The 12,246-nt window shown below is 48.4% G+C and overlaps 1 protein-coding gene across 3 annotated transcripts; it reads left to right on the forward strand.

The window, feature by feature from the left end:
* Positions 1-536: 536 nt before the first annotated feature.
* On the forward strand, positions 537-4,536 carry Cd2bp2 (CD2 cytoplasmic tail binding protein 2). 3 transcript variants are annotated; one of them, XM_027404577.2, is made up of 7 exons: positions 537-691; positions 1,151-1,251; positions 1,447-1,582; positions 1,699-1,856; positions 1,959-2,394; positions 2,473-2,579; positions 2,658-4,536. In XM_027404577.2, exons 2-7 carry the CDS (start codon positions 1,174-1,176, stop codon positions 2,766-2,768), a joined length of 1,026 nt encoding a protein of 341 aa, XP_027260378.1. In that variant the 5' UTR covers positions 537-691; positions 1,151-1,173; the 3' UTR covers positions 2,769-4,536. The 3 variants fall into 3 exon arrangements, with proteins under 3 accessions (XP_027260378.1, XP_027260380.1, XP_027260379.1); XM_027404579.2 differs by having other exon boundaries at positions 2,476-2,579; XM_027404578.2 differs by having other exon boundaries at positions 545-691; positions 1,145-1,251.
* Positions 4,537-12,246: the final 7,710 nt, after the last annotated feature.

Here is a 12,246-nt window from a genome sequence, read left to right on the forward strand (position 1 = left end):
GCCTCAATCTCGCGACAATCAGTCCTGCTTATTTCCCGAGCGCTGGGACTGTGTCAAGCTTGGAAAGCAGGGTTTCTATTGAATTCCGTTGGGCGCAAAGAGCCCTATATAGAGAGTCAGACTGGAGCCCACAGCTTCTGCTCGGCCTTTGTCCCTCCATCCAGGACTTGGGAACCTCTTTTTTTTTTTGGTTTTTGAGGCAAGGTTTCTCTTTGTGACTTTGGAGGCTGTCCTGGAACTAGCTCTGTAGACCAGGCTGGTTTCGAACTCACAGAGATCTGCCTGCCTCTGTCTCCCGAGTGCTGGGATTAAAGGCGTGCGCCACCACCGCCCGGCCTTCAGCACCTCTTTAAGCAGACAGAGCGTCACGTCCTCACCTGAGTCTCCATTTCAGAGGAATAACAAACACTTGCCGCCATCCTCAAGCTAAGTAAGGCTGGGGCTGGTATAGGAGTTCACGCGAGTCTTTTGGGGTCTTACGTCACTTCCTGCGGAGACTGTCTTGACCAAATGTACACATCCGCCCGTTCCGACAGTCTTTTGGATGGGAGTGAAGCAGCTTCCGGCCTTATGGAGGTCTCCACAGTCTCCTTCCGGGTTATGGAGGCGAGTGCCCCGGATGTAATACTGGCGAAAGCATCTTTCCTTTCTTTCCCCGCCTGACCCCGGGCTCCTCGGTGAGCGCCAGCCGGTAAGACTGTTCGAATCCCTGCGAATTTGCTTCCTCTCTAATTTGTGCGCCGACTCTGACATGGTCTAGCAGCTCGCTGCGTGGAACTGGGGGTCCTAAGCAACCAGGGCGCCAGCTCTTGGGTCCGACCGGCCTCTGTGGGCACTCGGGTGGGAGCTGGGGGAGCCCTGTAGCTCCGCACTGGTAGGGGAGTGGTGACGTAGGGGAGCCTGGCTTTTTTTCCTGCGTGGGAGTACGCACAGGGTCCGCGCGGGGGCGGAGATCCGCCCGTCAGGGCCTCTGAATGAATTGCCAAACCAATTCCCGACGACCCGCCTGCTAGCGCTTGAGATGGTTCAGTGACCCTTCCTCGCTCAAACGGGACCTGGCGCTTACCAAGGAAAATGTGGTGCCACAGCGCTCTCGCGGCCGGCTCTCCTTACCTAATTTTCTTACTCCGTATCCTTTTCCGAGGTCCAGCTGGAGGAAGTGTTCTGCCAGTCATGCCAAAGAGGAAAGTGACTTTTCAAGGTGTGGGAGATGAGGATGATGAAGATGAAATCAGTGTCCCCAAAAAGAAGGTGAGATGGTCAGACTCCTAATGTCTGTGGAGGACTGAGGAGAAATAAAAGGAAGGAAAGCTGAGAAGCGAAAGAAAGGGTTAGTTTGCCCCGGTGCGCTGGGTTTGGTAGGTTTTCAGTTTGGATACAGATCCTGGAATATTTGGGAAGCTCGCCAGTAGGTTGCCTTTCTCATTTGCTGGTTTCTACTCACAGCTGGTGGACCCTGTGGCTGGAGCAGGGGGTCCTGGGAGCCGCTTCAAAGGCAAACACTCTTTAGACAGTGATGAGGAGGATGATGATGATGAAGGGTCCAGCAAGTATGATATCCTGGCCTCAGAGGATGTAGAAGGTGAGTTATTCCCAAAACATTAGCTGTGTTGGAGGGCAAGTCTGATTATGGAGGTGGGAAGTGTGCCTGTCTCTTTTTTGCATGCCTAGCATGGGGCCCCCATGTCTTTGGTGCAGGTCAGGAAGCAGCTACTCTCCCTAGTGAGGGGGGTGTGAGGATCACACCCTTCAACCTGCAGGAAGAGATGGAGGAAGGCCACTTTGATGCTGATGGCAACTACTTCCTGAACCAGGATGCACAGATCCGAGACAGCTGGCTGGACAACATTGACTGGGTGTGGCCCAGGAGCTGTCCTGGCTGAGGCCTGGGAATGCAGGTGCTGGGCCTGGGCCCTGGTGGAAGTTTGTAGGAAATAATAATTATCTTTCCCTTATAGGTGAAGATCAAGGAGCGGCCACCTGATAAGCACCAGGTTTCAGACTCAGAGGAGGAAGACAGCCTGGGTCAGACTCCGATGAGTGCCCAAGCCCTCCTGGAGGGACTTTTGGAGCTGCTGTTGCCAAGAGAGACAGTGGCTGGGGCACTTAGGCGTTTGGGGGCCCGAGGAGGAGGCAAAGGGGACAGCAAGGGGACTGGACGGCCCAATTCCCCACAGCGCCTAGACCGGCTCTCTGGGTTGGCTGATCAAATGGTGGCTCGAGGCAACCTTGGTGTATACCAGGAAACAAGGGAACGATTGGCTATGTGTCTGAAGGGTTTGGGGTGTCGGACTCAGGGATCCCATGACCCCACACCTCCACCCTCCCTGGACATGTTTGCTGACGAAGTGACAGAGGGAGAACTGGAAACCCCGACCCCTGCGCATAAAGGAGGTAAGCTTTTAGGACACAGGAGAGGCAATGCCAGTGGGAGACTGGGCACTTAAGGCCGATACGTCTTTGTTGTCTTAGAAGCAGAGTCAGCGGGAGATGGTCTAATGGATGTGATGTGGGAATATAAGTGGGAGAACACGGGGGATGCTGAGCTGTATGGACCATTCACCAGTGCCCAGATGCAGGTCAGTGGCTTCCTCCTGTCTTGTCTGTCCATCCCGACTTCTGTCATCTTTCCTAAGTTTTGTCCTCTCTTCTTACAGACCTGGGTGACTGAAGGCTACTTCCCGGATGGTGTTTATTGCCGGAAGCTGGACCCTCCAGGTGGTCAGTTCTACAATTCCAAGCGCATTGATTTTGATCTCTACACGTGAACCTGCTAAGGGCCCAGTGTGGTAGCCCCTTTTTCTTGGACTTGGCAGAGGAGGCCCCAGCTGCCCTGGGCAGTGAGGATCTTGGAAGCTACTCTTCAGCCACTTTCCCTTTCCCAATAAAAGCCTTGAGTGTGCATCAGGGCCTTGATGTGCTGGTAGCCAGAAGCCAGGGCTCCTCCGTAGCTCCTGTTGGCTTACCTGGCCCTTGAGTGTCTCCTCCTTCCTTAGATGCTTCTCTCTGGTGTCTTGGACCACCTCGGTTTGTTTTCCGCCCTTGGTGGCAGTAGTAGGGCCCGTCAGGTGTCCTGTGACTTGCCATGTCAAATTCCCTTCAATCACTCTATTCTCCTATCTCCCCTGCAAGTCCTTGTTTTGCTGATCTTCAGCTTTTAGGACCTCAGATTCTCTGGCCTAGTAACCCCTTTGCAGCTGGGACATTTGGAAAAGTTTGAGATCCTATTGAGAACACTCAGGAGGCCTCTTAAACATGGGTTCTCCTCTTCTCCCTAGTCTGATTTTTCCTTCCCTTGCAGTAGCTCCCATAGCTCTTAGGTGAAGCATGAACTTAGTAGCTCTTCAAAGCTACTTGGGCCACCATGCATTATACAGGCACAGAGATGGGCAGTGACTTCCTGGAGGTCACACAGTAAATTAGAGAGCTGGCCCAGAACCAGTGAGCTGCTTCCCCTGACCTTTCTTGGCATAAAGCCTTTTCTTCCTTGGCCATTCAGGCCCTGCAGCTTAACATTTCCCAGGCTCCCACATCTCTGGCATAGGGATGGTGCCTTGAGGGAACATTGCTGGACTGGTCTTCCAGGAGCCCCAAGTGCAGTGGCAGACAGACACGTAAAAGCAGTGCCTCACTCGTACCAGTGCTGCCCTGCGCCCATGCCACCTGCACATGACGGGTACCCTGTGCCAGGCTAGGAACTTACATAGGGGCCCTGGCTTGGTTGGGGGTGTTTGATCAGACACCTTCAACCCAGTTTATTGCCAGCCGAGACCACAGTTTCTTTGACTTTGAGAAGCCTTTTAGTGGTAAGACATTTACTTAATGTTAGTTGTAAGGTGGTATTGGATGGACTTGCTTTCAGAAATACTTAGAAGTGAAAAGTTGGTGTCTAGAGATGAGTGAAATCCAGTCATGTCCGTAGCCTGGGTGAGTGTTCACAATGTTTGGTGAGACAGACACGGAGGACTTCCCCGAGGTGTTCTTTGGGTTCCTCAGATTTGACCCATCTAGAGCTGATCCCCCCCCCCACACACACTTTCTGAGTGTACCTTACTGAGGACATCCAGGAGGGGGCAGAATATCAGTCCCTGAACCCCAGACCCTATGAATATTACTTTATGCTTTATGTGGCACAGGAAAGCACATTGCGCAGATGTCGTGAAGTTGAGATTTTTTTTTTCTTTTTTTAATTTTTTGAGATGGGGTCTCACTGTGATCCCTGACTGGCCTCAAACTTCCAGGAGGTTGGGATTAAAGGTGTAAGCCACAAAGCTGAGCAAAATTGAGAATTTTTGAAACTGGGAGATTACCTTTGATTGTTGGGTTGAGACCATTGTAATCACTGGGTTATGCTGGAAAAGGAACTGAGACTCCCAGCACGAGAGCACAGGACTCCATCTGAAAGATGGAAGAGAGGAGTGTGTGTCAGGGCTGCATGTAGCCAGACAAGTGCAGTGCAACAGTGATAACCCAGTGAAATCAACTTTGGACTTGTAACCTCTAGACTTATGAGCTAATAAATCTGTGTTAAGCCACTTCAGTTTGGTCATTTGATAAAGGAAATGAGTATACACCTACTCTGGGGAACAACTACCACTTTGGAGCCCCTTTAGACCTTCTCCAGAGTTCTTTGTAGTTCTCCCATCCAGGCACTAACCAGGCCCAGCCCTGCTTAGGTTGGATACAGCATTCAGGGTGGTATGACCATGGAATGTATACCCTTTTTTAAAAATACAGTTTCTCTGTGTATCCCTGGCTGGCCTGGAACTTACTGTGTAAAAAACCAGGCTGACCTCAAATCTAGAGATCTGCCTGCTTCTGCTTGGAGTTCTGGGATTAAAGGTGTGCACCACCACAACAACCCAAGTACTTACTTCCATCTTTGTTTGTATTTTGGATGGATGGTATGTTACTATTACCTAGGCTTCATATTTTATTTGGATTTTACTGGTTTTCTCCTACTGTCCTTTATTTTTTATTTTTGAATGCGATGAAAGGGATGGAACCTAGGACTTAAAAAAATTATTGAGAATTTCATACAATGCATTTTAATTATATTCATTTCCCTTGCCCAATGCCTCTCATGTCCAACCTTATTCCCTACCCACCCAAATATGAGGGTTTTGTTGGTTGTCTCCTCCCCCGCCCCCATCAAGTCTACCTTGTTTAGCCTGGCTATTCTTGGAGTGGAATGGAATTTGCATCTGCTGGGTAAACGCTCATTCCACCACTGAGGGCTAGCCCAACCCAATTCTGGCATTTGTCTTTTTTGGTGTGGGAGAATCATATTCAAACCTTTTTGTTAAGCAACTGCTTTACCACTGAGCTGCATCCCTAACCTTTAAAGGTTTTTTAAAAATTACGTTTATTTGTGTGTGGGTGCACTCGCACATGTCATATTGTACATGAGAAGGACAGAGGATGGGAGTCATGCCGATCCTGGGGGTTGACTGTGTTGTTTGACTTGACCGAAAATACCTTGACCGAAAACACTGACCCCTTTAAAAAATGTTTATTTCTCAGTGCCCAAGCTGTCTCGACCCCTTGACTGCTGGAGCTATAAGTTGTGCCATGCTTTTCTTTAGCACTGTTAATGTCTTACGAAGTCCTAAGCTGGAAGCCATTTGGGAAGGTCTTGTGCTGCCTGACTCCAGCTCTGCTGCCATTTCCCCTTCATTATGTACTCGCCCCGGACCCAAACCTGGCCCCAGACACTGTTTCCCTCTTTCCCCTGTCCCCCCCCCCCCCATTTAAGGAAAGATTCTCGTGTTATGTTTTGAGGGTTGAGCGCACGGTTGCTGTGGGCCTGCGGTGAGGCTGAGCATCGTGGTTCAGGAGACTGCAAGAAAGTAGCTTGCCTGGCCGGGCGGTGGTGTCGGTGGCGCACACCTTTAAGCCCAGCACTCGGGTGGCAGAGGCAGGCAGATCTCTGTGAGTTCGAGGCCAGTCTGGTCTACAGAGGACAGGCTCCAAAACATTACAGAGAAACCTTGTCAAACAAAAAAAAAAAAAGGAAAGAAAGTCGCTTGCCCGGGGAGCCCTTTCTCTCTAACTACCAGAGAAAGACCAACCCAAAGGGACTTTAACGTTGGGTAACATTACTTTAAGATGTGTTACATTCATTTATGCTGTGGAATATGTGTTTAATTATGTAAAGATGTGTTGCATTCTTTTATGTTGCATTGGTTTAACTCTGTAAAGCCATGTTACTTTGCCTAAAACACTTGATTGTTCTAATAATTGAATGGCCAATAGCTGGCCAGGAGAAAAGATATGTGGGGTGTCAGGCAGGGAGAATAAACAGGAGAAATCTAGGGAAGAGAGGGAGGAGTGAGAAGAGGAGAGGAGGACTTCAGGAGCCAGCCATCCAGCAACACAGCCAGCCACAGACTAAGAAGGAAAGAAAGATATTTAGAATAAAGAAAGGTAAAAAGCCCAGAGGCAAAACATAGTTGAAGAGAAACAGGATAAATTAAGTTAGAAAAGCTGGCTAGAAAAAAGCCAAGCTAAGGCCAGGCATTCATAAGTAAGAATAAGTCTTAATGTATTTGTTTGGTAACTAGGTTGCTGGCACCCCAAGAATTAAAAGACAAAAACAGCTGCATCTTAGCTCTGGGCTTCCTAGGTTCCCACTCCTCACTTGATAGCTTGGTAGTTGTTTCTTCCACTGGGTCTGTAACTCAGATGTGTGATTCATCACCTAAGCCACCTTTCCCACAGTGTCTCCACTAGTTAGCCTTAGAGAGAGGCAGAGGTGCTGATGACAGGACATGAGCCAGCTTTTCCTTGTCCCTGTTTCCAGAGGCAGCCCTCTCTAGGCAGACCAAAGTGAGGATGAATGGTTAGGTGTGGCTCATGCCTGTAATTCCAGCCCTTGTGAGGCTGAGGCAGGAGGATCAGAAGCTGTAGTTCTTGTGGGGCTGTTTCTTTTGCTAACTAAGAAGGTTAGGATTAGTTTGGATGATGGCATATAGATGTCTGAACCCAGAGGGTACTGGTGGGTGTTTAGTCAGTGTTTTCCTTGCTGTGATAAAACATGACCTAAACCAGGCCGTGGTGGCACACACCTTTAATCCCTGCATTCAGGATGCAGAATCAGATAGGTCTCTGAGTGCCTGGTCTACAGAGCAAGTTCCAAGACAGCCAGGGCTACACAGAGAAGCCCTATCTCGAAGAAAACATAACAAAAAACAACAACAAGACATCATGACCAAGCAACTTCTGGAGGAAAAGGTTTTTTTCATTGTTTATCTCTTCCCTCCATCACTGAGGGATGTTAGGGCAGGAACCAGGAGGCAGGAGCTGAAGCAGAGGCCATGGAGGAGTGCTGCTTACTAGCTTGCTCTCCTTAGCTTGCTAAGGCTGCTTTCTTATGGCATCTAGGACCTCCAGCCCAGGGGTGGTATGGCCCTACAGTGAGCTTGGCCCTTCCTGTCAATCAATCAAGAAAATGCACTACAGACTTGCCTACCTGTATATCTGATTGCAGCATCTTCTCAGCTGGGAGCTCCTCTTCCTAAGTCACCCTACCTTGTGTTGAGGTGATACAAAGCTAACATAGTGAGTAAAACTTACTCCAGGGAGTGTGTAGTTCATGAGCAAATTTGCAAGAAAGGCTTAAGGTCAAAGCTGTAGGTACACAATAACATTGAATACACCTGACTCAACGGCTGCTACTTTAACAAGAGCCAGGTGAGGCATGAGGTCTGAATCCTCTGGGTGAGATCCAGGGTGTTGGATTCTGTCCTGGAATCTGGGAAACTCATGGAGACAAGGAATAGAGTGGAGGTGTCCAAAAGTGGCTAAAATAAACGGAATGGGGTGTAGTGGGCCATACCTGTGATTCCAGCACTCAGAGACTGAGACAGATTGTCAAGTTTCAGGAAAGCCTGAGCGATATAGCCCCCAAGTCAAACAACCAAGTGTGGTGGCCCATGCTTGCAATCCCAGCACTTGGGAGGTGGAGGCAGGAGGATCATGTATTCAAATCATCCTTCGTTTATGTAGCAAGTTTAAGGCTAGCCTAGGCTACATGAGATCTGTCTAAACACCCCCCCCCAAAAAAAAAAAAACTAAGCAAAAATGGTTTTGTTCTACAAGCCAAGCAGGTTGGAGGGGTCTTAATGCCAATGTCTTTGATACAGGCACCACTCCTTCCCACATCAGCCATCTGCTGGGTTTTGGTTTATTGTATATGTGTGTGTGGGGGGGGAAGGGTTGTTGTTGTTTAAGATCTTACTTGTTTTCATGTGTATGCATGTTTGCCTGCATGTATGTCTGCACCATGAGTGGCCTGCACCTTGGAGGGCAGAAGAGAGTGTTGGAGCCCTGGAAAGTGGAGTTATAGATGTTGTGAGCCACCTGTGGGTGCTGGGAATGAACCTGGGCCCTCCGAAAGAGCAGTAAAGAGCTCTTTACTGCTGAGTCAGTTCTTCAGCATCTGCTTTTCATTTGTTAAAGTCGGTGTCGTGTGTGTGTGTGTGTGTGTGTGTGTGTGTGTGTGTGTGTGTGTGTGTGTCCGTCTGTCCGTCCTTCTGTCCCTCTCAGCCTTCACCTGGACTCTCTCCCTGCTGGGAAACCCAGAGCCTTGAGCATGCTGAGGTGCTAGGCAAGTTACACCTGCAGCCTTGTCCAGTTTTATATTCATGTGCTGCTTAAGAATTGGGTGTTATCAGGGGGCTGGAGAGATGGCTCAGAGGTTAAGAGCACCAGCTGTTCTTCCAGAGGTCCTGAGTTCAATTCCCGGCAACCACATGGTGGCTCACAACCATGTGAGATCTAGTGCCCTCTTCTGGTGTGCAGATTACATGGAAGCAGAATGTTTTATACAAATAAATAAATAAACAAAATAAATAAATAAATAAAATCTTAAAAAAAAATTGGGGGTATCAGACTAGAGAGTTTGTGCAGTGGTTAGGAGCACTACCTGTGCCAGGCAGTGGTGGCCCACACCTTTAGTCCCTTCAGTTCCAGCACTCAGGAGACAGAGGCAGGAAGGCAGATCTCTGTGAGTTCAAGGCCAGCCAGCCTGGTCTACAGAGTGAGTTCCAGGACAGCCAGGGCTCTTTCACAGAGAAACCTCAAAAAAAAAAAAAAAAAACAGCGGATGCTTTTTACAGAGGTCCTGAGTTAAATTCCCAGCACTCACAACCATCTGTAACTCTGGCTCTAGGGTACTTTATTCTCAGCCTGTGGGTGGTGACCCTTTGGGAGCTGATTGACCCTTTCACAGGGGTCACCTAGGACCATCAGAAAATACAGATATTCACATTACAATTCATAACTGTAGCAAAATTATAGTTATGAAGTAGCAATGAAATAATGTTATGGTTGGGGGTCACCACAACATGAGGAACTGTATTAAAGGATCACAATATTAGTAAGGTTGAGGACCACTGTCCTAGTGAATCAGAGGTCCCCTTCTGGCATGCACTGGCAGTAGGATACAGGTAGAGCACAGGCACACATACAGACAAAACACCTGCACACAAAACATGGAAAGAGTGGGTGCCACCATCTGAGTAACAATTCATTAGGCCATTGCTTTTATTTTTTATACAATTGCATCGTTGTGCCAACATTATAGAGTGTTACTTACTACACAAACGTAAATGGTGTAGCCTGTCACGTACCTGCCAGTTGGATCCTATGCTGCAACCCTTTAAGTGTGAGTATACTAAATGTCATGGGCAAGTGTAAGGCGGTGGTAATACGGATGCCTAAACTCAGAATAAGACCAGTAAAGATGCTGCAGCACCATCTGATCCAAACCCATCCTGCAGGCTGTATGCCTCCAGAGGGACCAGGGAGGGGCCACAGTCCCACCTCTGTGTGGATGGACCCACCCACTGCTGACAGGAGGGCTGTAGAGAACTTCATCACTGCCAGTCTCCCAGAGCCACCCTTCTCCCCACAGGGATGGAAATTATTCACTCCTTCATGTTTCTTTCCTTCTCTTTTCCTCTCCCTCCTTCCTTCCTTCCTTCCTTCTTCTTCTTCTTTTTTTTTTTTTTTATAGTCCAGGTTTTGAATTCCTGCTCCTCTTGCCACAGCCCTACAAGTCTAGAATGGCAGCTTTGTATCACCACGTATCTCTCCCTCTCTTTCAGATTTTAATTTTTCTGAGACAAGGTTTCTCTGTGTAGCCCTGGCTGTCCTGGAACTCACTCTGTAGACCAGGCTGGCCTTGAACTCAGAGAGATCCACCTGCTCTGCCTTCCAAGTGCTGGGATTAAAGGCGCGTGCCACCACTGCCCGGCTTGTTTTTATTTTTTATACTCTTTGGTGCCCAAACCCATCCCCTCTTTATGTCCCCAGACAGCAGCAGAGGGGGATGGGTTTGGGAGGAGCCTTAGTTTCCCACTGACATTAGTGAAGTTTTCTGTGGAGGTCAGCAGGGGGCTCCATTCTCTGTGTTTGTTAATGTCCTGCAGCGATGATAGATAGATACAGGTGTTGGGAGAAAGGCGGTTGTGGGGGACTGGCTGTGACCACCATGGTAAGTCTGCCAGAAGCCCTCCTGTCACCAACCCATCTGGCTCCATGTAGAGATGGAGTGTTTGACTTCTTCCTCTGGAGGTCTAAAGCCTATGGAATGGTCTTTAGACCCTGGAGATTGAGCTGCTGTGTAAGTACTGGGAATCGAACCTGGGTCCTCTGAAAGATCAAGAACTCTTAACCACTGAGCCAACTCTCTTGATAGGATTGTTCTTGGAAGTGCCCTAGTGATCAAGTATTTAGACCTAGTAGTGTGCACTTACATGTGTCTGCACACATCTCATGCATGTCTGCTCTTGTAATAAGGAGGGATTGATAGACAAATGTCACCCTCCTGGTAGCTGGAATGTGGGGCATTCAGGGGCCCTTTCTGAAAGAATGGCCAGGGTAACTGAAGAAGGGGGAAACAAGGGTTTCTTGGGCCCAACAGCTATGCAGCAAGAGACATAAATCTATTTCAGTTTTTCTGTTGTTTGAGACATGTTCTGCCTGCAATTACAGGCAGATGTCATCATACCAGCCTGAATCAGGAAGCTCCAGCTGCCCCACCTGCCACTCTTTCGTCAGTGCCAAAGGTGGAGCCCAAGGCCTTGTCCATGCTTGACAAACTGTACCCTCAACCTGGAAGTCTATCCTTCCTTCATTTTTTTTTTCTTCAGTTTTTTGAGACAGGATTTCTCTGTGTAGCCCTGGCTGTCCTGGAACTGCATCTGTGGACCAGGCTGGCCTCAGAGACTCAGAGATCCTCTTGCTTCTGCTTCCCAAGCGCTGGAATTAAAGTCATGCACCGCCACTGCCTGTCCTGAAGTGTTTGTTTGTTTGTTTGTTTGGTTTTTTTTTTTTTTTTTTTGTTCTTTTGACCCCCAGGTTTGGGTAGGTCCTCCATAACCCTTGTACTTTCAGACTAATGGTCATAATCGGCTCGCTGAGAACTGGGGATCCCTGGGACTGAGTACTCTCCCAGCACTGTGATAGGTGGTCAGTAAACATTTGCTGACAAGGACACTTAGAAGGGGATGTTATGAGTGGGTGCTGTGGGATGGAGTCCAGACATGTATTGGTCCATAGTGTCAGCAGATCCGTACTGGCCAAGTGGACCAGAACAAACTGAGAACTGAGGTGGTGGTTCAGGTGTGACCTCAGCACACGGGAGGCTGAGGCAGAAGGATAGCTCTGAGGTCAGGCCAGCCTGGGGCCCAGAGTAAGATTCTGTCTCAGACAAGAAACACCGAGTAAAGGTCTCAGAAAACTTCTGTTCCAAATGCAGTGAGCATTTAGCCCAGCCTGTCCTTCAGCTGTTCTTCCTTATTCCAGGCTCCAGCTGGCATTTTTATGACCTTTTCTTTTTTTATTCATTCCAAGTTTTTCTAACCATCCAAATGTACGTCAAAGCAAGCCAGTCTTTATCTTTCCTTTTATTTTAAGCAATTTCGTCTCAAATCTGAAGAGTCAGAGGGGATGCATACTAGGGACACCTTTGCTGCATGGCTCAGGAGCCACAGCCAGGCATGAAGAAGGCTGTTTTCCAGTGAGTATTCATGACCGACCATAGTAAAGATACCATCATCTATCAACAAAAAAGTGAGCTGGCCTATTTAGAAATAGCAAACATTCCATAGAGCCCTGTCAACCCTCATCAGGAAGGATCAATAAAAATGCAAGATAAAAGAAATAGGAGGAGACCAGTCTACTTTTTGTGATTTAGTATTTTCCCCTTGATTTGTAGCAAATAAATTAAGATTCCTGATG

Source organism: Cricetulus griseus, chromosome 3 (genome assembly GCF_003668045.3).
Source record: "Cricetulus griseus strain 17A/GY chromosome 3, alternate assembly CriGri-PICRH-1.0, whole genome shotgun sequence".
In the NCBI taxonomy this organism is placed as follows: Eukaryota; Metazoa; Chordata; class Mammalia; order Rodentia; family Cricetidae; genus Cricetulus; species Cricetulus griseus.

Bases quoted from the DNA above. Each gene is read 5' to 3' on its own strand.
- Cd2bp2 (XM_027404577.2), top strand. From the start codon at position 1,174: ATGCCAAAGAGGAAAGTGACTTTTCAAGGTGTGGGAGATGAGGATGAT. The intron at 1,583-1,698 runs GTGAGTTATTCC...TCTTTGGTGCAG, and splicing joins GGCCTCAGAGGATGTAGAAG to GTCAGGAAGCAGCTACTCTC. The intron at 1,857-1,958 runs GTGTGGCCCAGG...TTTCCCTTATAG, and splicing joins GGCTGGACAACATTGACTGG to GTGAAGATCAAGGAGCGGCC.